The 26,245-nt window shown below is 38.9% G+C and overlaps 1 protein-coding gene across 2 annotated transcripts in view; it reads left to right on the top strand.

The window, feature by feature from the left end:
* Positions 1-7,771: 7,771 nt before the first annotated feature.
* Positions 7,772-26,245, top strand: part of cables1 (Cdk5 and Abl enzyme substrate 1) — a 31,476-nt gene continuing 13,002 nt past the window's right edge. Inside the window, exons 1-4 of one of the 2 annotated variants that reach the window (XM_056264633.1) lie at positions 7,772-8,465; positions 22,571-22,642; positions 23,371-23,463; positions 24,669-24,746. In XM_056264633.1, the coding sequence (XP_056120608.1) occupies positions 7,936-8,465; positions 22,571-22,642; positions 23,371-23,463; positions 24,669-24,746 (773 nt within the window). In that variant the 5' untranslated portion in view covers positions 7,772-7,935. The remainder of the gene's footprint in view (positions 8,466-22,570; positions 22,643-23,370; positions 23,464-24,668; positions 24,747-26,245) is intronic. The other variant, XM_056264640.1, reaches the window with a different exon arrangement.

Raw genomic sequence — 26,245 nt, 5'->3', positions numbered from 1 at the left:
AGTACTGTATAATTACGCTGTTACAAGGAAACCTTTATTAAGGTTACACTTTATTTTAAGGTGTCATTGTTACAATGTAATTATATATTTAAGTACTGACTAATAATAATTTACAGCATGTACACTCACCTAAAGGATTATTAGGAACACCATACTAATACTGTGTTTGACCCCCTTTCGCCTTCAGAACTGCCTTAATTCTACGTGGCATTGATTCAACAAGGTGCCGAAAGCATTCTTTAGAAATGTTGGCCCATATTGATAGGATAGCATCTTGCAGTTGATGGAGATTTGTGGGATACACATCCAGGGCACGAAGCTCCCGTTCCACCACATCCCAAAGATGCTCTATTGCAGGGATGGGCAACTTCGGTCCTGGAGGGCCACTGTCCTACAGAGTTTAGCTCCAACCCTGAAAAAAAATCACCTGCCTGTAACTTTCTAGTGATCCTGAAGACCTTGATTAGCTTGTTCAGGTGTGTTTGATTTGGGTTGAAGCTAAACTCTGTAGGACAGTGGCCCTCCAGGACCGAAGTTGCCCATCCCTGCTCTATTGGGTTGAGATCTGGTGACTGTGGGGGCCATTTTAGTACAGTGAACTCATTGTCATGTTCAAGAAACCAATTTGAAATGATTCGAGCTTTGTGACATGGTGCATTATCCTGCTGGAAGTAGCCATCAGAGGATGGGTATGGCCATAAAGGGATGGACATGGTCAGAAACAATGCTCAGGTAGGCCGTAGCATTTAAACGATGCCCAATTGGCACTAAGGGGCCTAAAGTGTGCCAAGAAAACATCCCCCACACCATTACACCACCACCACCAGCCTGCACAGTGGTAACAAGGCATGATGGATTCCTGTTCTCATTCTGTTTACGCCAAATTCTGACTCTACCATCTGAATGTCTCAACAGTAATCGAGACTCATCAGACCAGGCAACATTTTTCCAGTCTTCAACTGTCCAATTTTGGTGAGCTCTTGCAAATTGTAGCCTCTTTTTCCTATTTGTAGTGGAGATGAGTGGTACCCGGTGGGGTCTTCTGCTGTTGTAGCCCATCCGCCTCAAGGTTGTGCGTGTTGTGGCTTCACAAATGCTTTGCTGCATACCTCGGTTGTAACGAGTGGTTATTTCAGTCAAAGTTGCTCTTCTATCAGCTTGAATCAGTCGGCCCATTCTCCTCTGACCTCTAGCATCAACAAGGCATTTTCTCCCACAGGACTGCCGCATACTGGATGTTTTTCCCTTTTCACACCATTCTTTGTAAACCCTAGAAATGGTTGTGCGTGAAAATCCCAGTAACTGAGCAGATTGTGAAATACTCAGACCGGCCCGTCTGGCACCAACAACCATGCCACGCTCAAAATTGCTTAAATCACCTTTCTTTCCCATTCTGACATTCAGTTTGGAGTTCAGGAGATTGTCTTGACCAGGACCACACCCCTAAATGCATTAAAGCAACTGCCATGTGATTGGTTGATTAGATAATTGCATTAATGAGAAATTGAACAGGTGTTCCTAATAATCCTTTAGGTGAGTGTATTTAGGATTAGGATTTGGTTGAGGGTTAATTGCATGTAATTATGCATAATTTACTGTTATTACTATGGTAAGCACATGTAACATTATGTAACAAGGATACTGTAAAATAAAGTGTTAGCCAAAATAAAGTGTAACACTTTATTTTATAGTGTCCTTGTTACACGTTACATAGTTACTGTAGTAAATACACATTATGCATACTTATACATGCAACTAAACCTAAACCTAACCCTAAATATGTAGTTATTATTACTCAGTACTTAAATGTATAATTACACTGTAACACAGACACCTTTAAATAAAGTGTAACCCACTTTACAATAAGGTTCCGTTTAACATTAGTTAATCTTAGCTAATTGGAACAATTACTTATACATTATTAAAATCAAAAGTTCCATCTGTTAATATTATTTCATTGATCTGTGCTACATTTGTTATTAACTATACTGTCAATAAAGATGAATAAATACTGTAACAAATGTATTGCTCATTGTTAGTTAATGTATTAACTAACGTTATGGACCTCATTGTAAAGTGTTACCAATAATATTAACAGATTTGATTTTAATAATGAAATTAAAATGTAAGAAATTAACATTAACTATTATAATAAATGCTTTGGAAGTATTGTTCATTATTAGTTCATGTTAACTACTGGGTAGTAACTGATTATATGTAATCTGGATTACATAATCAGATTCCTAAAATGAAATGCTTTTTTACTTTTTTTAAACTCGTAATCAGACTAATTACTTTTTTATTTATTACATGATTAATAAATATTCACAAAATAGCAGTAAATTATTCATAATTCAATGATTCTCCCTAATTCTCCTAAATTTCCTCCCTAAATAGGTTCAGAAAGTCTTCCAGTTTTGATTATTCTATTCAAATCAATGTCATAAACGAGTTAAAAGTAATCAAAAAGTAATCAGATTACATTGCCTAAAATGTGTAATGTGATGGATAACAATTTTCCTCATGTCAGCTGTAATCAGTAATGGATTACGATTAGTAGCCTAAGTAATTACAAATGTTAACAAACAAAACCTTAACCTTATTGTGAAAAGTTACCCACATTTCATACTTTACGTTTGAATAATAAACCGCAGTCGCATCACATGAGTCACATTTTACTCCCTGAACCCCTCTGATAAGAACAGACACACTCATAGTTCTGATAAAACACTTTCACTTTCCGTTATTCCAGCTTCATATTCCAAAACTATCAACAAAACATTAGTTCCCTTAACGTCTTTCTCATCCAATCAGCGTGAACGAAGCGGTGTCCACACCGTGTGCATCATGACTCACAATGAGGTGCCAAAATCACTCGAGGGGGAGGAAGCCCCACACAAACACAGGAAGTGCTGCATTTCACACACAGGGACAGAGAGTCTGAGGTCTGAGCTCTGCTCCACTGATTTAGGGATGAGATTAACCTGGCTGAGAGTTACTTTATTGTTGCCCGTGACAGCGCAGCCTCAAAACCCGCTGTGAAAAGTCCTGTTATTTTGGTGCATTATGAGACCGAGGAAGTAATAAAACAGCACAGAATGTGCAACCAATTGAGGATCTGTCAAATTAAGAGTGGAAAGTGAAAGTAGCCTGGGTCTTGTTTTATTGATGTTTCATGTAGATCTGTCGAACACAATTAGCCTTTCCGATTTTTCTCGTCCCCTTGAAAAACCGTGGCTGATTTCGCGCCAGGAAGACGTTACACGGCTTCTGTAAGCTTATGTATTTCTTCGCTTGAGTATCTGTCATTACCATAACATGGTTAACTCAGCATGTTAGAATAATGTCATTGACCTGAGTGCTTCTGACCGAGGAAGGTTATCAGCGGGGAAGAATTCAGAGCAGACGACAGAGACCACACACACCGATACTGAGCACGGATGTTATTCGCAATCTCATTCCAATATCTCCATTGATTTGGCCAAATTAGCAGAGTGGAAAATTATAAAAACAAGGCAATATGCCAATGTTGTTCTTTGTTAGATTTTTTGACACATTTTTTCTTCATATTATTGCGAAGGTCTCATTAATTGCCTTTTATTTATCTTGTCTGTGGTAATCTCTCTCTCTCTATCTCTTTATATATACACATTATATACACACAACAATATACACACGAGTAGTTGAAAAGTAACATGGACATGAACTTTTGTGTTCTGACATCAAGAATTTAGGGTAAAATGTAGGCTATATGTGCGATAAGACAATCCAGACAGCAACATAGTGTCGGCCCAGATCCGGCCCACATCTGGTACGTGTTGAATCCACATGTCCATAACTAACTTTAACTGGAAAATAACTTTATTCTAGAGCTGCCATAAAGCCAAAACAATCTCTACTTTAATTTCCTATTATCACTGTAAAGCCGTCTTGGAACAATCTACATTGTTAAAAGCGCTATATAAATGAAGACGACTTGACTTGACGTGTACCAGATGTGGCCCGGATCTGGGCCGACTCTATGTTGCTGTGCGGGAAATTATTTATAAATCATATTCCATGCAGTCTCCCAATTAATATGAGCTCATAAAACTGTTTAATTAAAACAATTTTGGGTTTACACTTGCATGATGTCAACTAACCCTAAACCAGATCCAACATAAAACACGCAGTATTCCCAAACAGCACCACACTCTTTTCACCTCATTTCCTCAATAATGTCCTCCTGTGAGCTAGAGAACTGATTGAGTCAGAATTCCAGAGTATCTGTTACAAACGGCAAATGAACTTGCATTTCTAATATTTCATCACTGGTTTATATCACCTCCCTCATTCATTTCATCACTGGAATCTGTCTCACGGCATTTCCAGGGAGAGATAAATCCTTTTAAGGGCGCTTAGAAGACACTCTGGCGCCACCCAGTGAAGACCTTGAAGAAATGATCAGAATTAATAAGCCATCCAATAGCTAGAACTGAACAAGCAAAAACATCCGTAACGCAACGTCACACACTATACATTTTTAATTTATTTTGTTTGTTGTGTTTGTTTTTCATCCACTAAATATGAATGCCATTTTTATCATGCAATATAGGCTACACTTACATGCTAATTTATTAGGTAGGCCTTCACTTTGCCAGTATCGGGTTGGACCACTTTTGCATTCAGAATTGCCTTAATTCTTTGTGGCACAGATTCAACAAGATACTGGAAACATTCCTCAGAGATTTTGGCTCATATTGTCATGAAAGCGTCACACAGTTGCTGCAGATTCATCGACTGCACATCTATAATTTGAATCTCCCGTTCCTTCACATCTCAGAGCTGCTCTACTGGATTGAGATCTGGTGAATGTGGAGGCCATTTGAGTTTAGTGACTCACTGTCATGTTCAAGAAACCAGTTTGACATGATTTGAGCTTTGTGACATAGTGTGTTTATCCTGCTGGAAGTAACTGTCAGATGATGGGAACACTCATGAAGAGATGGAGATGGTCAGCAACAATACTCAGGTCGGCTGCTCATTTAAACAATGATCAATTGGTACTAACTGGCCCAAAGTGTCCCGAGAAAATATCCTCCACACCATTACACCAGCAGCCTGAACGACTGATACAAGGCAGGACAGATCCATGCTTTCATGTTGTTTACGCCGAATTCTGACCCGACCATCTGAATGTCCCAGCAGAAATCAAGACTCATCAGTTTCCTGTTCTCAGCTGACAGGAGTGACACTGTGTCTTCTGCTGCTGTTGCTCTTCTGCTTCAAATATGGACGTGTTGTTCGTTCAGAGATGCTCTTCGGAAGACCTCGGTTGTAGCAAGTGCTTATTTGAGTTACTGTTGCCTTTCTCTGGCATCATCAAGGCATTTTCACCCACAGAACTGCCGCTCACTGGATATTTTCTCTTTTTCTGCCCATTCTCTGTAAACCCTAGAGATGGTTGTGTGTGAAAATCCCAGTAGATCAGCAGTTTCTGAAATACTCAGACCAGCCGCCCACCAACAACCATGCCACGCTCAGTCACTTAAATCACCTTTCTTCCCCATTCTGATGCGCAGCTTGAACTTCAGCAGATCATCTTGACCATGGCAGTGTCTGAAATCGCATACTCTCATGATGAGTAGGTACTTATTTTGAATAAGTAATTAATTCACGACCACTAAAAAAGTATGTTCTATAGTAGGCTATGAATGTGTGTATTATGAATGGAATCTGTACACACTACATTCGCCATGTTGTCATTATCATGTGAACTACCAGTGTCAGTTATGTCACTTCACTGTCATTCATATCCTGTGGCCTCTTGGGATATTAATGTATCTATCATATGCGCACTTCAGAATCTCACTGGATGAAGTAGGTCGTCTGGGTACTTTTTGCCAACTCTTTTATGAGCACTGTGAATTCAGACATACTTCTTTTGTCACATACTGTTTTTCTCATAGTAGAATATAGGGAAGTATGCGATTTCAGGCCTATATGCACTGAGTTGCTGCCATGTGATTGGATGCTTAGACATGGTATGGAATTAGTATGTAAAAAAAAAAAACTATAGAGGTCAATGGGGTCTGGTTACCGACACTCTTCAAAATATCTTATTTTGTGTTTAGCAGAAGAAAGAAATTCATTAGGTTTGGAACAACTTGAGGGTGAGTAAATGATGTCAGAATTTAATTTTTTGGATGAAGTATCCCTTTAATGACCAGTTGAACAGGTGTACCTAATAAAGTGGACGGTGAGTGTATAACCAGACATTTAACTTGATCAACACTAGATGGTGCTGGGATGTTGAAAATAACTGTTTTCAGTCTTTCAGTGCAGAAGTCAGTCAGTAAAAGTTTGTTCTTGATATAAATGTTGCCATCATGTGAAGTTTAGGTAGTTCATTTGGGTTGAAAGTGAAATAAAAAACTGGAGTTGGAGCTAAACTGTGCAGGACAGTGGCCCTCGAGTTTGGACATCCCTGGTCAGATTTTACAAGCTTACACTTGTGAAAAAGAAGTGTACTTAGTTGTATTGAATATGCATTTAAGCCTATTCAAGTCTTAAAGTATAAAACATTTTTAAAGCCTCTATTCCAAGATCATATAATATTAATAAAATAAAGGCCACTTAAGAGTACTTAAAGAGTGTAGCCTAGACGTTCACAATATTTTTATTAACACACTTCAGTACATTTTTAAACAGTACATTATGTAATAATGTCAAATGAAATGCTTCAAGTATATTGTAAACTATTTAATAATCAGCTTTGCCTTTACTCTTATGATGTCTTGCCTTTTATATAGTAGTGTGATATTTTATATTACACTTAAAGTCAATATATTTTAAATGTAGGCTACTAAATTGCAAAATCATCATCATAAATGTGTAATGACAAAGTATATTTTAGTTTACAATGAATGCTAGTCAGTACATAGATAAATACATATCCAGGTACACTTAGTGGGGAAATCCCAACTAATTATTTTTCATATGAATTTAAACTATAATACATTTCATTCAATAACAAGCAGCTCAATGTTCAAAAAAATATTATATTCAGTTTGCACATTCTGTTGAAATATATTATTTGCGTAATAAGTTAAAAGTATGCTAAAGTGTACTTCTTTTTCCAAAGTGGCCAGCTAATATTCAGAGCTAAAACACAGCTACATTTTTCCAGCAGATTATAATGTAAATAAATTATGTAAAGAATACCCAAGTTAAAATTTAATATGATTAGCTAAAAGTTTTAATAATGGAGCAGGTCTTTTGCCCGTTGTTTTGGTCTATGAACTAGAACCTCACACATGAACTAGTGCAACACACTTGAAGGGGGAATTGAAATGTTAGGCTATTTAAACGCACAATACGACATTTAAAGAGCATCAAAGATATCGTGCTAATTCGGGGTTATGCCTGAAATATTTACGTCTATGTCATTTTTATTTTTTAATGTCCTGTCCAAGTAGCCCAATAGGGTGGAGCAAAAAATGGAAGGCATGGGGGAAAACACGCAGGCTGTGTTTCAAAATGTAGTGAGCCGCCTAACTTAGGCAACATTTTATAGCATAGTGGTCGTGCTCAGAATACGCTCGGCTTTAACCTTTTTTTTTACAGTCTATGGCTTTAACTAAACGACTGCTGTCTAGAATTTCGATCCGAAAGCGCTAAGAATGCTGTCTAGATAGGCGACTCGCGACGTTTTGTAACACCACCTCGTTCTAATGAATCCCTATTGGTCAGACCAAAGCTCCTGCTGCCACAATACTGCACACACGTGACCCAGCTTTTCTGTACACACACACACACACACACACACACAGTAAAACACAGCACAGCAGGCACTTAAAAGCCAACGCCATGGCGTTTTGACCACCAATTTCACCCCACATCCAAACAATCACCATGAACCCTCTCCGTTGACAAACACGCATTATCCCACGCGTAATGGCGAGCGCGCTGCAGATGAAGCCCTCCAGTTTGGAGCACACACGGAAGCGCGCGATAGATCCACGACGGAGACAAGCTGCACTCTCATTCCTCAGCAACATCTCTCTGGACGGACGACCGGTGCAGGATGACGGGGAGAGTCAGACCGAGGACGAGGACAGCTCGAGGACTAGACAGAGCCTGGTTTCTGCAGTGGGCCAGCAGGCATTGGCCGAGGCAGCGAACCAGGCTCTCAGCAGTGCCCGAGCTGCTGGTTTCATGGCTGGGATCCCGGCCTCTGGTGCTCCTCCTCCTCCTCCTCCTCCAGCGTGCGGTGCGGGTGCGGATGGGGATGTGTGCGGTGCTCAGGTGCTCCAGGCCGTGTTCAGCTCCCCTTTCTCAGCTGTCCCACCGGCTACGAGAGGGAGACTCCAGACGTACACTCAGGGAATCCTGCCCGTGTCCTACTCCAGGCAGTCCAGCCAGAACTACGGCTGTCTAGATGGAGGGCAGATTGCCAACTCTGCCCTGGAGCTGCAGAGATCCAGGTAAACTTATGGATTGAGATGCGGGACACGTCATTAATTACAGCAGAATTAACATGCAAGTTGTTCATTTTCAGTACTTGCATATATACCAACTAATCTAATCCATTTTACTGAGCTCACTTGTAGAATGCATTGATATTGTTGTGCATAAATATTCTGTTATGAAACCAAGTGGCATTTGTGCTGACGTCACTTTTTAGTAAGTTTTACAGATACTTTGTTTTAACCAATTGATGTCCTCAAGTTCAAACAGGTGTAGATCCTCACATAAATAAAGTATGAACACGTTCCACGAACCTCTGACTACCACAAAATGAGTATACTGTTTAAAAAAAATTGTGGGGGCATTTTGCATTTTGCTTGTGTGAAAAACAAGAGAGTACCATTCTTTCTTTAAAACAAATGTAATTCAGTTTCATATTTAAAGGTATAGTTCCCTCATGTCGTTCCAAACCTGTAAGACTTTCGTTCATCTTCGGAAAACAAATGAAAAACATTTTGATGAAATCTGAGAGCTTTCTGTCCCTCCGGTGAGGCGCTTCAAAAAGGTGACTATGGCTCTTCAAAAAGTTCATAAAGAGATTGTGAAACTAATCCATATAAGTTGAGTGGTTTAATCCAAATTTTCTGTAGAAACTTGATTGCTTTATATGATGATGATGAACAGATTGAATTTAAACTTTTATTCACATGTGTGCGGAGTGCGGACATTCATCAACTCGCACATCAGTTGTGGTAAACAGAAGCTCAATCATGTTCACTTGACGTGCGACAACCAATGAGGTTCATTCTCGTGTTGCGCAGATTGTTTAGCTTCATCAAGAACCAATGAGATTCATTCTCATGTTACGCTGCACGTTTGTGCTTCTGCAAGAACCAATGAGATCCATTCTCGTGTTACGCAGCACGTTTGAGCTTCAGCAAGAACCAATGAGGTTAATTCTCATGTCACGCAGCACGTTTGAGCTTCTGCAAGAACCAATGAGATTCACTCTCGTTACACGCAGCACGTTTGAGCTTCAGCAAGAACCAATGAGGTTCATTCTCGTGTTACGCAGCACGTTTGAGCTTCTGCAAGAACCAATGAGATTCACTCTCGTTACACGCAGCACGTTTGAGCTTCAGCAAGAACCAATGAGGTTCATTCTCGTGTTACGCAGCACGTTTGAGCTTCAGCAAGAACCAATGAGGTTCATTCTCGTGTTAAGCTGCACGTTTGAGCTTCTGCAAGAACCAATGAGATTCATTCTCATGTTACGCAGCACGTTTGAGCTTCTAAAAGAACCAATGAGGTTCATTCTCGTGTTACGCAGCACGTTTGAGCTTCAGCAAGAACCAATGAGGTTCATTCTCGTGTTACGCAGCACGTTTGAGCTTCAGCAGGAACCAATGAGGTTCATTCTCGTGTTACGCAGCACGTTTGAGCTTCTACAAGAACCAATGAGGTTCATTCTCATGTTACGCAGCACGTTTTGAGCTTCTACAAGAACCAATGAGGTTCATTCTCATGTTACGCAGCACGTTTTGAGCTTCTACAAGAACCAATGAGGTTCATTCTTGTGTCACGCAGCACGTTTGAGCTTCTGCAAGAACCAATGAGGTTCATTCTCATGTTACGCAGCACGTTTGAGCTTCAGCAAGAACCAATGAGGTTCATTCTTGTGTCACGCAGCACGATTGAGCTTCAGCAAGAACCAATGAGGTTCATTCTCGTGTTACGCAGCACGTTTGAGCTTCAGCAGGAACCAATGAGGTTCATTCTCGTGTTACGCAGCACGTTTGAGCTTCTACAAGAACCAATGAGGTTCATTCTCATGTTACGCAGCACGTTTTGAGCTTCTACAAGAACCAATGAGGTTCATTCTCATGTTACGCAGCACGTTTTGAGCTTCTACAAGAACCAATGAGGTTCATTCTTGTGTCACGCAGCACGTTTGAGCTTCTGCAAGAACCAATGAGGTTCATTCTCATGTTACGCAGCACGTTTGAGCTTCAGCAAGAACCAATGAGGTTCATTCTTGTGTCACGCAGCACGTTTGAGCTTCTGCAAGAACCAATGAGGTTCATTCTCGTGTTACGCAGCACGATTGAGCTTCAGCAAGAACCAATGAGATTCATTCTCATGTTACGCAGCACGTTTGAGCTTCTACAAGAACCAATGAGGTTCATTCTCGTGTTACGCAGCACGTTTGAGCTTCTGCAAGAACCAATGAGGTTCATTCTCATGTTACGCAGCACGTTTTGAGCTTCTACAAGAACCAATGAGGTTCATTCTCATGTTACGCAGCACGTTTGAGCTTCTACAAGAACCAATGAGGTTCATTCTTGTGTCACGCAGCACGTTTGAGCTTCTGCAAGAACCAATGAGGTTCATTCTCATGTTACGCAGCACGTTTGAGCTTCTACAAGAACCAATGAGGTTCATTCTTGTGTCACGCAGCACGTTTGAGCTTCTGCAAGAACCAATGAGGTTCATTCTCGTGTTACGCAGCACGATTGAGCTTCAGCAAGAACCAATGAGATTCATTCTCGTGTTACGCAGCACGTTTGAGCTTCTACAAGAACCAATGAGGTTCATTCTTGTGTCACGCAGCACGTTTGAGCTTCTGCAAGAACCAATGAGGTTCATTCTTGTGTCACGCAGCACGTTTGAGCTTCTGCAAGAACCAATGAGGTTCATTCTCGTGTTACGCAGCACGTTTGAGCTTCAACAAATTAAATCTGTTCATTATATAAAGTAATCATGTCTCTTCAGAAAATTTGGACTAAACCACTCAATTCATATGGATTCGTTTTACGATCTCTTTATGAACTTTTTGGAGCATCAAAGTGGTAGTTGCTTAGCAGTCAATGGAGGGATGGAAAGCTCTCAGAAGAGCTTCATTTGTGTTAGGAAGATGAATGATAGTCTTACAGGTTTGTAACGACACGAGAGTGAGCAATTAATGACATTTAATGACATGAATTTTTGGGTGAACTATCCCTTTAATATATTGAATATGATCGTGTTCATGGATTTGTAAGTGTGGCATAAGTGTCTAAATAGTTTTTGGTGAAAAACGCAATTCTATAATAATAATAATAATAATATTAAATGGTGATAGACCTGCAAAGTTCTAACATTTGCACTTGCATTGCAACATGATACTGTAATGTAAAAAAACCACACAAAAAACAATTACGGTCTATAGTTTTCAAACTTTATAAATCCAGACAATAGATTACATCAAATGTACACCTGTGCAGTTGGTCCCAGTTTATATCAGGTCTCTTTAACTACTATGTACTTATGTAAAAAATAATAATTGTTTGATACAATGTACTGATTGTGTTGTATTGCAGAAGTGTCACAGTGGGATACAGGTATATTCTTAGAGGAATACACATTATAAAAGCTGTGAAGTGAGGGATTACCTAGACTTTATTCAAATAGGAGATTAGTTGCTATTGAACTAATGGCCCCATTAGACACATTAAACACACTCCCTGAAAAAAATCAATAAACTCCATTCAGACTTTACTACAGTACATCCTTCATTAATATCCTAAGTGACCTTCATTCTTAGAGCTGAAATGACACCATTTGCATGGGTGAATTTTTCACTTCAGCTCTTTCGCAGTGGGACCAAAACATTTAAACAATATATCTTTCAATACAGATTAAATAACTTTTAGTTAATCAGCTGTGGTTACATTTATTTCTAATGGCCCTCTAAAAGCAGTAGTAGCAGTAATAATCCTCATATTCTGATTCTGAACTATTGAGATGTGAAGATCCCTAATGCTTCTCTTCGAAATGTCCCCGTTGAAGAAAAAACACACTGCAGCCAGTATCTTTAAAGTCCCGGGATCATATATTTAGCATGATCATAGTGACAAGTGTGTCTAATCGCAGATGAGCAGGTGGTGACACCGAAGTGTCTGCACGGCACACTACTTTCAGTTCCAACCAGCAAAACCACAACATTTCAATCTCAGCCGAACAGCCACGACGGCGCTACTGTCTTTAGCTCTAACTGTTGCTTCAGAGGCATGCAAAGCACAGCCAAATCGACACTCATTAACGTTCGCGTTACAGGATCGCTTACTTTCTCTTTCTAGCATGCATCACACACACACATCTTCTGCACCTGCTTTGTGTGCTTTAATCTGAACATATCAACATGCTGTAAGCGGAGACTCTAGAGGCCATGCTTGCAAGTTGGGCGTCCTTTGTTCAGTTGTTTTGTTATTGAGCCAGAGAGACAGCAGGGAAGGTTCGTTGTTTGTATAGGAAAGTGAACATACGACATATTACAAAAATTTGATCCAATGCACAACTATTTTTCAGGATAGCAACTGTTTTAGAGCTTCACTGTGGCACTGGACTGACCCGAGACCTAATTCTTGCTTCATTTAATGATTATGTGTGTCCTGTTGGTTTAGTTGTGCAAGGTGGGTCAAAATGCACTTCATGACCTAACATCTACATGAACTGGTTTTACTCCAAACTAATTTAATATGTCTGAATAATTCTGTCTAGGGTTCATCAGTAAAATGTTTAAAGGTCAGATCAGATAGAAAAACCTCTCAAAGGTACACTTATGAAAGTTTTGGCACTCTAGCAGGTAATAAACAAAACTGCCACGTGTCTAATAGAAAAACACTGTAGCCGGAGCTACTTCTCTCTGTTTATATAGTGCGAATATGAACACTTATTATAGGCGTCCCGTAGTTATTCAGGATAAGACAAAAACACAGTTTGAAAGATTGATTCATGTACTAGCTCATTATATACATTTTGGGTTACACTTTATTTTAAGGTGTCAGTATTACAGTGTAATTATACATTTAAGTACATTTGTTTAGGGTTAGTTGCATGTAATTATGCATTATTTATAGTTATTACGATAGTAAATACATGTAACGTGTAACAAAATACTGTTAAATAAAGTGTTACCAACGTTTTTACACAATTTTTACATAGTGTATCTTTAAAGGTATGGGTCACCCAAAAATTAAAATCATTTAAAAATAATTTTTAGAACATATTTAGATTTTTTGTGATATTTAGCAGATTATTCATACTGTAAAAACAACAAAACAAAAGGATCATAAAAGTAGTCCACATTACGTGTTATATTCTGTTTTTTACTAGCTTTGTGGTAATTGAATTGCTGTTTTTATAATTTTGACAACTTTTACTTTTAGAAAATGGTAGCACAGCTTATATGCAACTTTTCTCATTTATCTTCAAGATGAAGGTGCCATATTTAAAGTAAGCCATATTTGTTATGAGGACAGTTGCATTTTCACACTCGCCTGCTGATTTCGATAATTCACACAAATGTGTGTACTTTTTCTTAAAGGTGAAGTGTGTAATTTTTGAGCTAGTAAAAACAATGATTGTTTTCAAAAAGGTTTCCTGAAACAATCCCCTCGTTTAACAACTAAACTCATTTCTTCATCTGACCATGTTTACACTTTTACTGTATTTTAACGTTAAAGTACTGGCAACTACATCTTTACCGTAAATTTCACCGTTTTTTGTTTTACTGTCATAGTCGTCTCCTCATATTAAGCTCAGATAGGAGAAAGTATTTTAACTATTACATACTTGAGCTTTAAACAGTGTGGAACTTGTTCTTAATGGGCAGCTGCTGGAAACAAACACTGGTTCCAGGCAGGATGCCCAGTCTCTGCCCCGACTCGGTTCCCCCTCTTCCTCCCTCCACTCCCTGCCTCTGACCTCCACTTCCTCTCCCAGACCCCCTCCTGCATGGGCTGCCACTTTCCGCCAGGAAGAGCGAAACCTTTAGATGCACTGCCAAGAGCAGCCTGTGAAGAGAGACTGTGCAGAGTAGTCGTGTCTCTCATGTGCTGGCACATGCCTCCGAAAAACATGTAGGCGCACACACCCTATACCATCCTGTTCTTCAGGGCCTTGTGTCTAAGCTACCAGCCGGTCTGCCTTGATTGGGCGGCCCAGACAAAAGCATTATCAGGTCTCACTGTGTGAAGAGTGTGGTGTTACGTAATTCTTGCGCTCTAATGGGTAGCTAAACATCTGTGTAAATGGTCTGTGTCTTTCTGGTGCCAACTGAATCTTGCCTGACGACTACAATAGTTCTCCAAGACAACAAAGTAAAGCACTCCAAAAATTTGCAAGGGATTAGCAGCCATTTCCAATATTTCTGTATTCGTAGTTTTACCGGGAAATCAATGCAGGACAAGTCTTTTCCTGCCTTAGCAGAACAAATCACTGAAGAAAAAACGGTAACTATGAAGTCAGTTTTTGTTTTACAGTAAAAGTTAGTGTTACAGTACAGAAACTAATATTCAGGAATATCCTGTGAATTTATTTTAGAACCCACAGAGGGACACATTTATGATCTACTTTGTCCTAAAGATCTTTGGTTTTTCTTTTTCCACATATTGTGAAATCTTTTAAGCATTGCACCTAAATTATTCTTAACCAAACATTGACATTTCTTCCAGACTCATTATTGGATGTGTTCCATAACCATTGAAAAAGGCCATGTTTTGGATGGACCGTGTCCTTTTCCTTTCTATTGTGCGGTTAGCTGGCATTGCTGAAAGATTATGCTGACATTTTTTTCCAGTGAAATAAATGGAGTTAGAATAAGGGTTTAAACCAGTATTGGATGTGGTGGAAATTGCAACCAGGCAAATGTTCGCCAAGACATGATTTATATATATATATATATATATAAAAATAAAAAAAAATAACATGTGCTGTCGTGGCTTGTTGCATTGCTTTTTTCCTGAGAATTTTTCAGGAACAAAGGACTTTTACAGGATTAAATCCCGCACTTAAAACAATGAATGGTGCTATTTTAAAGATTGAGTTCAAGGAAATGCTGTTGTGTAATAATGGCAAGCAGATGTGGCAGAAATAAAGGATGGGTTTTCAGTCACTTGTGTGTCAAGTGTACATTCTCTTAATTTACACAAAAGTACAGCAAGGTTTTTAAACTCTACTTCTAGAAAATAAAGAATGTGCATCAGGTATGTTTTGCTTTGTTTTTAATATATATATATATATATATATATATATATATATATATATATATATATTGTTATATTACAATGCTATTATACTGTATTTTGTGCTGGCAATTAGCTTATTTTGTTGGAAGTAATAAGCCTAACAATGTCACTTTTAATATCTAAATGTATTTGTATTGAATTCCAACGTGTAAAGACCAGGGCTCAAAGACAATCCTGATCTTCCCACACGTATTTACTTCATTACAGAGCTGCACGATTCTGGATAAATTGAGAATCATGATTTTATTATTTGTTTCAAATAGAGATCACGATAAATAAAATGTAATTTACTAGAGGTTCTGACAAACTCTATTTAGCAGTCTATTTAATATGTTTAATTAATTGGAATGAATTATTGAAAAAAAAATGGGTTTGAGTGAATGATTCAATGATTCACTCATAAATACTTCACTTGTTTCATTACTGGATGAATCAGCGTTTCTGAACGAAGCTCTTGAATGAATAATAAATTCAGTGACAAATACATTTTTAACAGTGGTGACGTCAAGTCACCTTCATTTATATAGTGCTTTTAACAATATAGACTGTTTCAAAGCTGCTTTACAGTGATAATAGGAAATTACAGTAACAGAGATTGTCTTTACAGCAGCTCTAGAATAAAGTTATTGTCCAGCTAAAGTTAGTTTTTGAGTGATTCACTTCCGTTGCAAAGATCATTAGATATTAACTTAGATATTAACTTATGACAATTCAAAAGCTACCCGGCTTTTGAATCTCTAACATGACACCGTTCTAACAGAAAACCCTTAAAGGTGAACTAAGTAACTTTTTTTTACCTTAACCGAACAGCTTTGGAGTCATTGTAATGTTTATATTACTGATTTCGTGTTGAATGGTGGTCGTCTTGCATCCCCTGGTGCCTGTGAGCCGCAAAACCACCCTTGCAACTTTGCGGCGAGCCGCCGGCCTCAGTGTTAGGAAGTATCGTGTGATATCAGGTCTCGCGAGGTAACGAATTGCTTTACGGCAAAAAATAGATCTGATAAAATTCTGATAAAATGAGCATCAAACAGAAATAACCCGGCGCCGTATACATGTGGTGTTGGGCGCGCGCAGCTCTTAAAGGGGCCATACCTTATTTCCACTCGTTACAGCGTCCATCCTACTGAACAGGTACCGGTGTACAGGGGGAGGGGATCCGGCCGTGAATGCGAGCCATCTCTGCGTGAGTGCTATTCACGACAGTACAAGTACTCCACAGCGACTCTAGGGGTCGCTGTTTGACAAAAACGGAATTCCTACTTGAAACTGGTTCTAAGGTGCAAAAAAAAAAGGTAATCCAAAACTCTATTTTGATCGCTTCCATAGACATCAGGGTTTATTTCCGAACTCTAAACTTTTTTTCCAGTACTTCCGTTATAATTTGAATATTTGTCGCAGATATTTCAACGCAGATTTGAGCGTTCAGTTTAAAGCAACACCAAGTAACTTTTCCTCTGCGGTCGCCCTACAGGTTGGAAGCGGAATTGTCCATTACTGCTGTCGTAAATAATTTAGCCTACCGCATCCTACTGTCGCACGCACGCACATGCTCTGTTTATCCAGCACCGGCTTTGGAATCATGATGACAATTCAAAAGCTACCCGGGTGCTAGGTATCTTACATGTAGTTGTAGTCTACTGTCGAGTACGCTCCACCTATCGGCAATTGTAACGCTTGCTGTAAAGCAAGTCAGATTTGTAGTTTTCTTATGTCTCATTCGGACTACAGAAACGCGACCCGATCTGGAAATCTTACATAGCGTGGATATATCAGATAAAGGACTGCAAAGCGGTGGCATAGGTGCATTTCACCATGTCACGACTTGATGAACCACTGAAACGATTTTGAAAACATTATTTTAAGGTAAAAAATCTTACTTAGTGTTGCTTTAATAGACACAGGCGGATTGTTGTCATTTAGGAATGAGATCGCGTGGGTGTTTGGATAGAGATCGCGTTTTTTAAATTATACATTTTTTACGTTAATCGTGCAGTTCTACGACATATGATGGCATTCAAGTGCATCCATCTTGTAAATACAATCTTTCCGACATGACTTGAACATCATCTAACTATGAGTGGATGACGCTTGTAATTCCCTGGTATAAACTGAGCAAAAGTCTTTGTTATAGCCTTGTAGATTGACAAGCCTTTCATAAACATTAGACGTGTTGTGTATTGATGTTTTGACTGAAGTAGTTTAGTTTGGTCTAAGCATTGTTTTCTTACCATTCCAATGCTGTTAGGCAAATTGAGATGTTCTTAAAGTAATTTGAAAGGGGAGTGAACTTTAGTCTGTGCGATCAACCAAATGTGTTTTTGAGGTAACTAGCTTTCATGCCAACAGTTTACTAACTTCGACTATCTGCCAAAAATATCTTCTTCGAACTGAAGATCATTCCTTCAAAACAAGGAATGTTTTTTTGCTACACTAAAGCATTTGCCATTTTCTTTTTGAAGGACCTGATGTGTAATTTATCTAAAAAAAAAGCTGCGACTTAAGTGTCCGTCGTTCCCATTTTTTTGGTTGCACTTGTAGTGCACTGCGCCTCACTTTTTTTCAGAACACACTATTCACTCTACATATACTACAAAACGGCGTAGAATAGTTTTGTGAAATATGTGAAATGGGACGCACATACTAGACACTATAATAGCGCACCCTGGCAGCAATGCTGAGAAAGCAGCGTGAAGTGCTGTTGTTTTGAACACTTTTTGGAACACAACAACATACCTTGCATTGCTATTTAGGACTTGAGTATGTTGTGTTTCCTTGGGAATGTGACCCAACTGACAGTGGTTGAAATACACTGGAGGGAAGTTTATTTAGATCACCATGTGGAGTAAGTTCGAGGTGGTGTTGTGGGCAGCCTGTGCTGGATTTGGTGCTCTCTGGTGTTATTGTACAAGGCAAGTTGTTCACTGCTGGTGAAGTTCAGTTGCTTTCTACGAACACACCGTGGGAGACATAAACATCTTGTGAGAGTCAAGGCTCACCTTACATGTTAATGCACCTTTTGCCTTATTCTCTGATGAACGCCAATCACAGACTGATTATTCCACTTGCTGTAAGTGTTCATGTAACTGTCATTGCCCAGGGTGACACTAATGCTGCTTTCCATTTACCACGGAAGAGGGATGTCTGTGCTGGGAATGATACAAGTTGACTGTATTCCTGTAAATAGGTCGGAAAACTAAGACTCGTTCAGGCAAACCTTTGTTGTGCTTGCTTTTTCAGAAAACAAACACATAAAAAGTATCTGAAGTATCATGTCCACAAATAGATGTTGGATATTACCGTGTGCACCACTGAGTTTGAGGGTGTTGCCATGTTTGGTTCGATTAAAACGAACCCTGGTGCGATTGCTCTGTTAGTGCGGTTCATTTGTATAAGTGTGAACGCTGCCATCTGAACCCTGGTGCCACCAAACAAGTGGACCGGAACCGCTGAAAAGATGAGTCTCGGTCCGCTTCCAAACCAACTCTGGTACGGTCCGATTGAAATAAGAACACAACACGGACCAAAGACATGTAAACTAACCAAAAACAGGATATGATGTCACAAGATGCGACTCTAAAAAGGACAGAATGCTCAAGCATACCTGTTTTTTCACGATAATGCCCATTACAGTTCGGTACAGGCATTAGATCCGCATCTTGCTGCAGATCTTCGTTTGTTTTGGCATCTTTTTTTATGTTCGGTAAGTTCCGTCGCGAAATAAAACCCGAGCAATCAGGTTGTGAACATATCCCTCTGCCTTTAGGCTTGGTATCTCTTTAGGTTCGGTGTTAAAATGCCAATATGAACGCTAAGCGACAAGACATAATTGTTTTTGTTTTGGTCCAGACCAAACGAACCAAGCAAACCAAACTACAAGTGTGAACACACCCTGGGACAAAGATCAAAACAAGTGCTAATGAACAATAAAGTACTGCTCAGGGGCGGAGCTAGACTCTCAGTACAGTGGGGGCGGAGCTTCATCATGGGGCCCTCTCTGCTACCAAGTCATTTTAAAATTAAAACCGTAAAAAAACCCCGTAAAATATCTGATGAATGCATATGTAATAATGTGTCACTTGTTGAGCCAAGTAAGCTTATATGTTAAATCTCGTTCTTTTCAGAGAACAGTCTGTTTTCTTTCGTTTTGAATTGTTCTGTAAAAGTACACATTTCAAGCTTTCTATAGGCTAGATATATTTCTCAGGTGTGTGAGGCAAGTAGGCCTACTCTGTTTCGGTTCATTTATGACTCACAAGACGAGCTCCAGTTCGCGCGCCGGCGCGATTATCTATCGTCTGCTATATTTACTTCTTATTTATTAAATCCAGGCAATTGGTTGATGAAACATTGATTAAAATTAAGATACAATTAATACAAAACGAAATTCGCCTTAATGAATGGCTTTGTACTTTATGTTTGATGTCTCTGGGAAAGTTTTAAAGCAGTCTTTCAGTGCCGCTTTCAGAGCGCTCACGTCCGTAACGGGGAACTGTCTCGTAACATTGTTTTTCCCTCATAAATGCGAACACAAAAAATAAGACAAAATGAATATTTTATTCTGTGGAGAGCCAGCCCTTCTTCATCCGGTGGGTATTACTTTTTGTACTTTTGCCACCTAAAAGTTAAAGTTTTTTTGTGTCACGTCCGTGTATTTCCCTCATATTAAATATAAAACGCATGTGTAGACTGATATTTTTCTAATGTCTGGAGTCTGGACTCCTTTATTAAGGAGGATAAACAGACGTTTCAAAATGCATTTTCTGAGAATTTACATTTCAAGTTTTTTTACCAAATGTCACGTCCATAATGCTGGAATTGCCCAATTTTAAAGAAATTATCCTCAACTAGTTTTGTGGTGTAGTGTAGGTCTATGTATTTTATTATGTTAACTTTAAACAATAGCCTACTAATAGTAATTTAAAGATGTGATTGGATCTGGACGGGAAGGATAACGCTGGGAATTGGAGTGTGTCGCGATTCTGCCTTCTCACTCACATTTCGGTTTCATATCGCATATCAGCCATCATTTCTACTGAAGAAAATGATAAAAAATAGTAACGCACAGTAATTTGGATCAGTAATTTTAATCTAATTACTGGTTTGGAAATACTAACGCGTTATTACTCGTTACTGAAAAAAGTTACCGGCATCACTGCTGGCGAGGTACCCGTTCCTGTCCAGTGACGCAAGATCGGCGGCGTTTGAGGGGCCCCTAATTGGCACGGGGCCCTGGGGCGGCCGCACCCAAGCACCCACGCTATCTCCGCTACTGGTACTGCTGTTTCACTACATTTAATGCACTGAGCAGCCATAATGGATTCTGAAGTCGGGGGTTGTTGCAACTCCAACTTAAGGGGCGTTCCAGTTAAAAGTTCCTACTGGGAACTATTAATTCCCCACTTACGAGCAGAGCAAGTTCATGGAAGTCTCAGGCCGCTTACTGCCTACTAGAGGAAGATCTGATGGAGTGTTTGATGAATAGAAAAGTAGAAGAATAATTTTGGGGGTGTGGAAAGAGCCAGTTTCAAATCGGTTATACATCAAATTGGATTTCTCTGAGATTGTCAGGTCAACAGATGCCTATGTCAGAGTGCAAACATTATGTTCTCAACTCTTGGTTGCACAATGGAGCAATATTTTCGCAAACCTTCGCATTTTTTCTTTGACTTTGGAGTCAGTATGATTTTCTAAAAGAAGAAATTACTTTTATTTAGCAAGGATGCGTTAAATTTAAATGTGCAAGTTAATAGAAAGAAGAGTCGAATCAACTCTACATGCAGTGTACTTTCACAGAAGTCACACTCTTATCAGGTGTCTGTTATTGGTCTGAATTCAGAGCTCTTTTGGCAGGAACACAAGCATTCATCAGCCCACGTTTCTACAGATACAGGTCAACAAGGAACTGTTATCTGCCCCTGAAAAGCAAAAATCAAGAACTCAAGCTCAGAGTGTGTAAAAAAACAACTTATGATAATGTCTTGAAATAGAAACAAGTGTTGCTTATTAGGCAGTTTCTCAATCTCCCTGGTGCGTTGTACCTTATCAGCAGACTAATATGTGGCCCTTATTACCTCAGCATGTAAGAGGAATGTGTTATGTGAAAAATGTAACCGAAATCTGTGCTGGAGCTGAGACTTATCCTCTTACAGGGGCTTGTTTCTGGAACATTCTGTGTGTGATCTCATATTACATCAGAAAAAAAAGTCAAACACAAAAGGTTTGGTATTGATGGCGAAACTTTTAACCTGGATTTGAAGTAATGCTCTAATGTGGTTCTCTTAGTCTGGCAGTGTGCTAATTCGTAAGTTGGTTATATGTTTGACTCAATAGGTGGTGTGAGAAAAGCTGTGCTATTTTTGTACATGAGCCTATTGTGTGGCAACAACTGTAATGAATTGATTAATTGTTAAGTGTGTAGGTCTAATAATGGCATATGTAATGCCTGATACTGATTACGAAAATCCTATAAGATCATTACAAATCACACTGTACGACATGGATCTAATAAACTTGGATACGACATGTATGTAGACTATACGATGATGACACCGATTGAATCGTAGACTACAACACAAGTTAGTATAGAAGAATAAAACGTCATCCGCCTGCGCTAGTGGTAAACATATAAAGCAAGATGAATCGCAATTGTGGTTTATACGTGCGCGGAAAAAAAGAGGAGAATATATACGCGGACATGGCTAGGGAAAAGAGGCCAACTTGACATGCAAATGGAGCTTGAGGTAAGTAGTTTTAAGTTTTAGAGCCATGTCGCGTTGATCAATACACAATTTCATGTTGCGTTTTTATTGGCTAGTCAATAGACGTGGGTCGTAGGAGCCACGACCACAGAAATCAAAAATCGTACAATCACTAGTTCGAGTCCTGCCTGCAACACTCCCAATTCCCATTCCATCAAAAGAGGCGAAATGTCCTAACCTTTGTCATTCAAGGAATATATGAAAATGTGAAGTTATTACTATAAGTTTACGTTCGTGGCTGTGATTTGAATGAATGGAGCAGAACAAAATCTCACCGTTGTTGTTAATTTGCAGGCGGAGACTAATATCCCAGCGCTCTTCACTGGAGACTCTTGAGGATATTGAGGAGAACGCCCCTCTACGCAGGTATTACCAGTAGGACCATTAAAGTTTTGTGCAGACACTTCTCAACAGTTAGAGACATTACATTCTTTGATTCTGCCAAATTGTGGTTAATTATTGCTAGGGTTACACATCTTATTATTCCTTCAGTTAACATTAGATAAATCTCTATAAGTGATTTTAGTGCTGTCCAATATGATTTTGAAACATTGCACAAAGTTTATATTTAACACAATTGTTTTATTTAATATTTAACGAGACTGGTTTCTTCAGACAAATTCTGGTTTACTAGAAGTGTTTGGAGGGAGTTACACTAGGAAAATAACGATGTACAATAACAGTTAGTGTAAGAAAAACATAAGGTCATAAGTCAAGTCTAATTTATTTATATAGTGCTTTTCACAATATATATTGTTTTAAAGCAGCTTTACAGAAAATGATGTGTAAATTATATTAATATCTTCATGCCTTAGTCACATTTAGCAGATTAGAGAAGGGTGATAATATTGTATAATGATACTAGTAATCGAGCAATTGCAATATGCCATGTATTATGTATCGCCCTACGTGAGTATACTGTACATAAGCAGATCGAGTTGGACATACTTATATATCCAACTTTGTATAAAGAGCTGGGCGATAGTTAAATATTGTGACAAAATAAAAAAAGTCAGGCAGCCGAAATTTCAGTAGGGATCAGTGATTTTTTTTTTTTTTCATGAACAATGTTGATGTTGCTTTGTTTCATCTAGATGCCGAACTTTATCTGGTTCACCCCGACCAAAGAGTTTCAAGAAGGTCCACTTCATCAAAAACATGAGACAACATGATATGCGCAATGGAAGGTATTCTTACATCTACCCAACAACCCACACACAGACATCTCGCCAAGAGCAGCACCCACACGCACCAAGTGTTCGAGAGATAGACTCCCCCTGAATTTATCCATAGATTTCACAGATTTTATTACAAAATTATTTCCCTTTTTTGATGGCATTTTGTATGCAAACATAATATTTCTTCCAATTTAATAAAGTCGTGTCATTTGGGTCACGGTGATTTCTTCAAGTTATACATGTTCCTGGGTCAACATATTCCTGTCTGAAAAGGTAGTCCTAACCCTACCCTATAACCTTATATAACTACCAATAAGTTATCCCTAGAATCAGAGAGAAATGATTGGATGAATAACACTGATGTAGGAGCACCTGACCCCTGTTGTAAGCCTAAACTTGACATAAATCCTCAAATCTGAAATGTCCTTCCAGGATCAACAAAGATGTTGATCCAGGAACATGTTGTACTTGGTGAAATCACGTTCACGGTGTGTGTGTGAGTGTGTGAGAGAGAGAGGTTTTTTTTTGTTTATCCCTAACTGACCCTCTGTTCTTTTAAGATTCAGACATTCTCTGAAACCCAAACATTTTAGGCATGTTATTAGTGGGTATTTTATTATTATTATTTGTGTTTAGTGTTTGCCAGATGCTCTCTTTTATCTGAATTTGAATGTGAATGGGTGTGTTGTAAAACAAGAGGTTGTGACCAGCATAGTTTTTTCTTAAGGCTTTTATAAGTATCTATCAAATACACACACTTGCAGTCTTTGACTTTTGTTTTGTAAAGCTTAACTGCAGTGTTTGATGCGTGAGAGAGCGAGAAAAAATAATATTTTTTTCCAGCTGTGCTTTGATCCATTATTTAGTTTATTTTGTGCTTCAGATCAGTTATTAGCAGTTCACGAACTTCTGAAGGAAATATAAGAACTTGAAAGCCTTGGCATAATATTGCATTCTTAAATCCTTTGTTTGTTTGTAAATATATTCAGTTTCTCAGTGAGGTTTTAGTTTACTTCAAAGAGTGTTTGCCTTTCTTTCTTTTTTTTTTTTTTTTTTTTATCTTTGTTGCGTAATTCTTTCATATACATTCCTGCGTAATATATGACATACTATTAAATATAATTGAATTGCTGTGTATCTCTTTGCCTGTGGTCCTGACCTCTATATTGACAGAGTTCACTTAAATTAGTTTATGTATCATTTTGTCTTTATAGGATAGTCCTTATCAGTGGCAGAAGATCCTTCTATAGTGTTTTTTCTGTCCTGCCCTATCGAGATTGTAGCCAAACAGGGTATGTATTCCTCAGCATGCAAATCTTCTATTCATTATCAACCTTTTTTTATCCCTTCACTTTTCCCATCTTCTCATTTTGATTATTTTTTCCCGCCCTGGCCATTAAGAATGGGTCCACAATTAAACGTTTAGCATCCTCCTTTTAAATAATCATTTAAAAAGATCATACTTCTCTTAAAGTATGTACGCCGAAAGTGTACCTCAAGTTTTTTCATATATTTTTTCATCTTTTTTCTCATTATTCAGTAGTTTTTACACTCTATGCACGGATTGTTTGTATTAGTATTTCATAGCTGTCCAGATTTTTGGTAGTAGGTGTTTAATTTCAATTCATAGAGATTGACCAACAAGCTTGGGCATGCTTTACATAGACCTCACCCTTGACTTTCCCGCTTTTTTTTTTTTTTACATTTTTTTTTTCAAGAACAGGCTTTTTAAATGCTGAATCTGCTGCTTTTCAGCTTATTTATTTAAGGTTTAATACATCTTGCAATCTGCTTTGATATTTAACTTCTAATGGGTTGTTTTTCTTACCTACATCTTAGCATTGCCTGCTTTCCCATTGTTTTAAGCTGAAGGGTGTAATTTATTGCTGTACAACTCAACAACTCAAGCCATTTATAGGTTTATTTTCTTAAGAAAAGTGAGAGCTCTGTGGTGGTGCGTTAATCTGTTTGTTTGAGTACCCTGACCAATCCAGCACAGCTCAGCCAATGGTGTAAATTTGAGGAGGGACTTTCTGTTTGACTGACCAATAGAAAGTGTTCGGGAAACCTGTCTGAAAACAGTTACTTTTGCACTCACATTTGGTGACGCTAATAATTACACAGTTCATTTTTAAAACCGTTTATGCTTTATAGAGTGTAAGCCTATTTGATTTTCTCTTAACCTGAGTAAAGTTTGAAGAACTGAACAGTTCATTGAGCATAAAGCCCCGTTCACACTACACGCGACTTTGTCGCTGCAAGTCGCCAGGCGCTGGCGATGAGGTCGCTAGTGGGCGTTCCCACTACTGGTTGACTAGTATGACATCCAAAAGACAGCGAATCAGCTTTCTTGCCATCCATCACTGCAGGCCCAGGGGCTGAGGAGAAGGATCACGTGCGCTCCACTCCTATTGGTTGTCGCTCGCGAAAATCGCTCTTCATTTGCATAAAGTAAAAAATTTCTCAACTTTGTCGCGTCGCTAGACACGCCCCATCTAGTCGCGCGTGTCGCCGGAAGTCGCCCGCTCACCATTGAAATGAATGGTATCGCGTCGCTTGGTCGCGTGTGAACGGGGCTTAAGAGTGGAGACGCACGAGTTGTTTTCTATAACTTGAGGGCATCGCAGTCATTGGATTAATTACCATCTGAGATTAGGCTCTGTGGGGGATGGTGTTTGACCTTAAGTCAAATTTTATTCACATACTTTTATTTGATCAATAATGAATAACGACTGAACGGCTAGATGTTGCACTATTCATCACGATTCTATTTATTACGAATGAAACCTGT

The sequence above is a fragment of the Rhinichthys klamathensis genome, unplaced genomic scaffold (genome assembly GCF_029890125.1).
Source record: "Rhinichthys klamathensis goyatoka isolate OS25496 unplaced genomic scaffold, OSU_Roscu_1.1 h1tg000011l_1, whole genome shotgun sequence".
NCBI classification, from domain to species: domain Eukaryota; kingdom Metazoa; phylum Chordata; class Actinopteri; order Cypriniformes; family Leuciscidae; genus Rhinichthys; species Rhinichthys klamathensis.
This window is presented reverse-complemented; position numbering and strand designations above follow the sequence as displayed.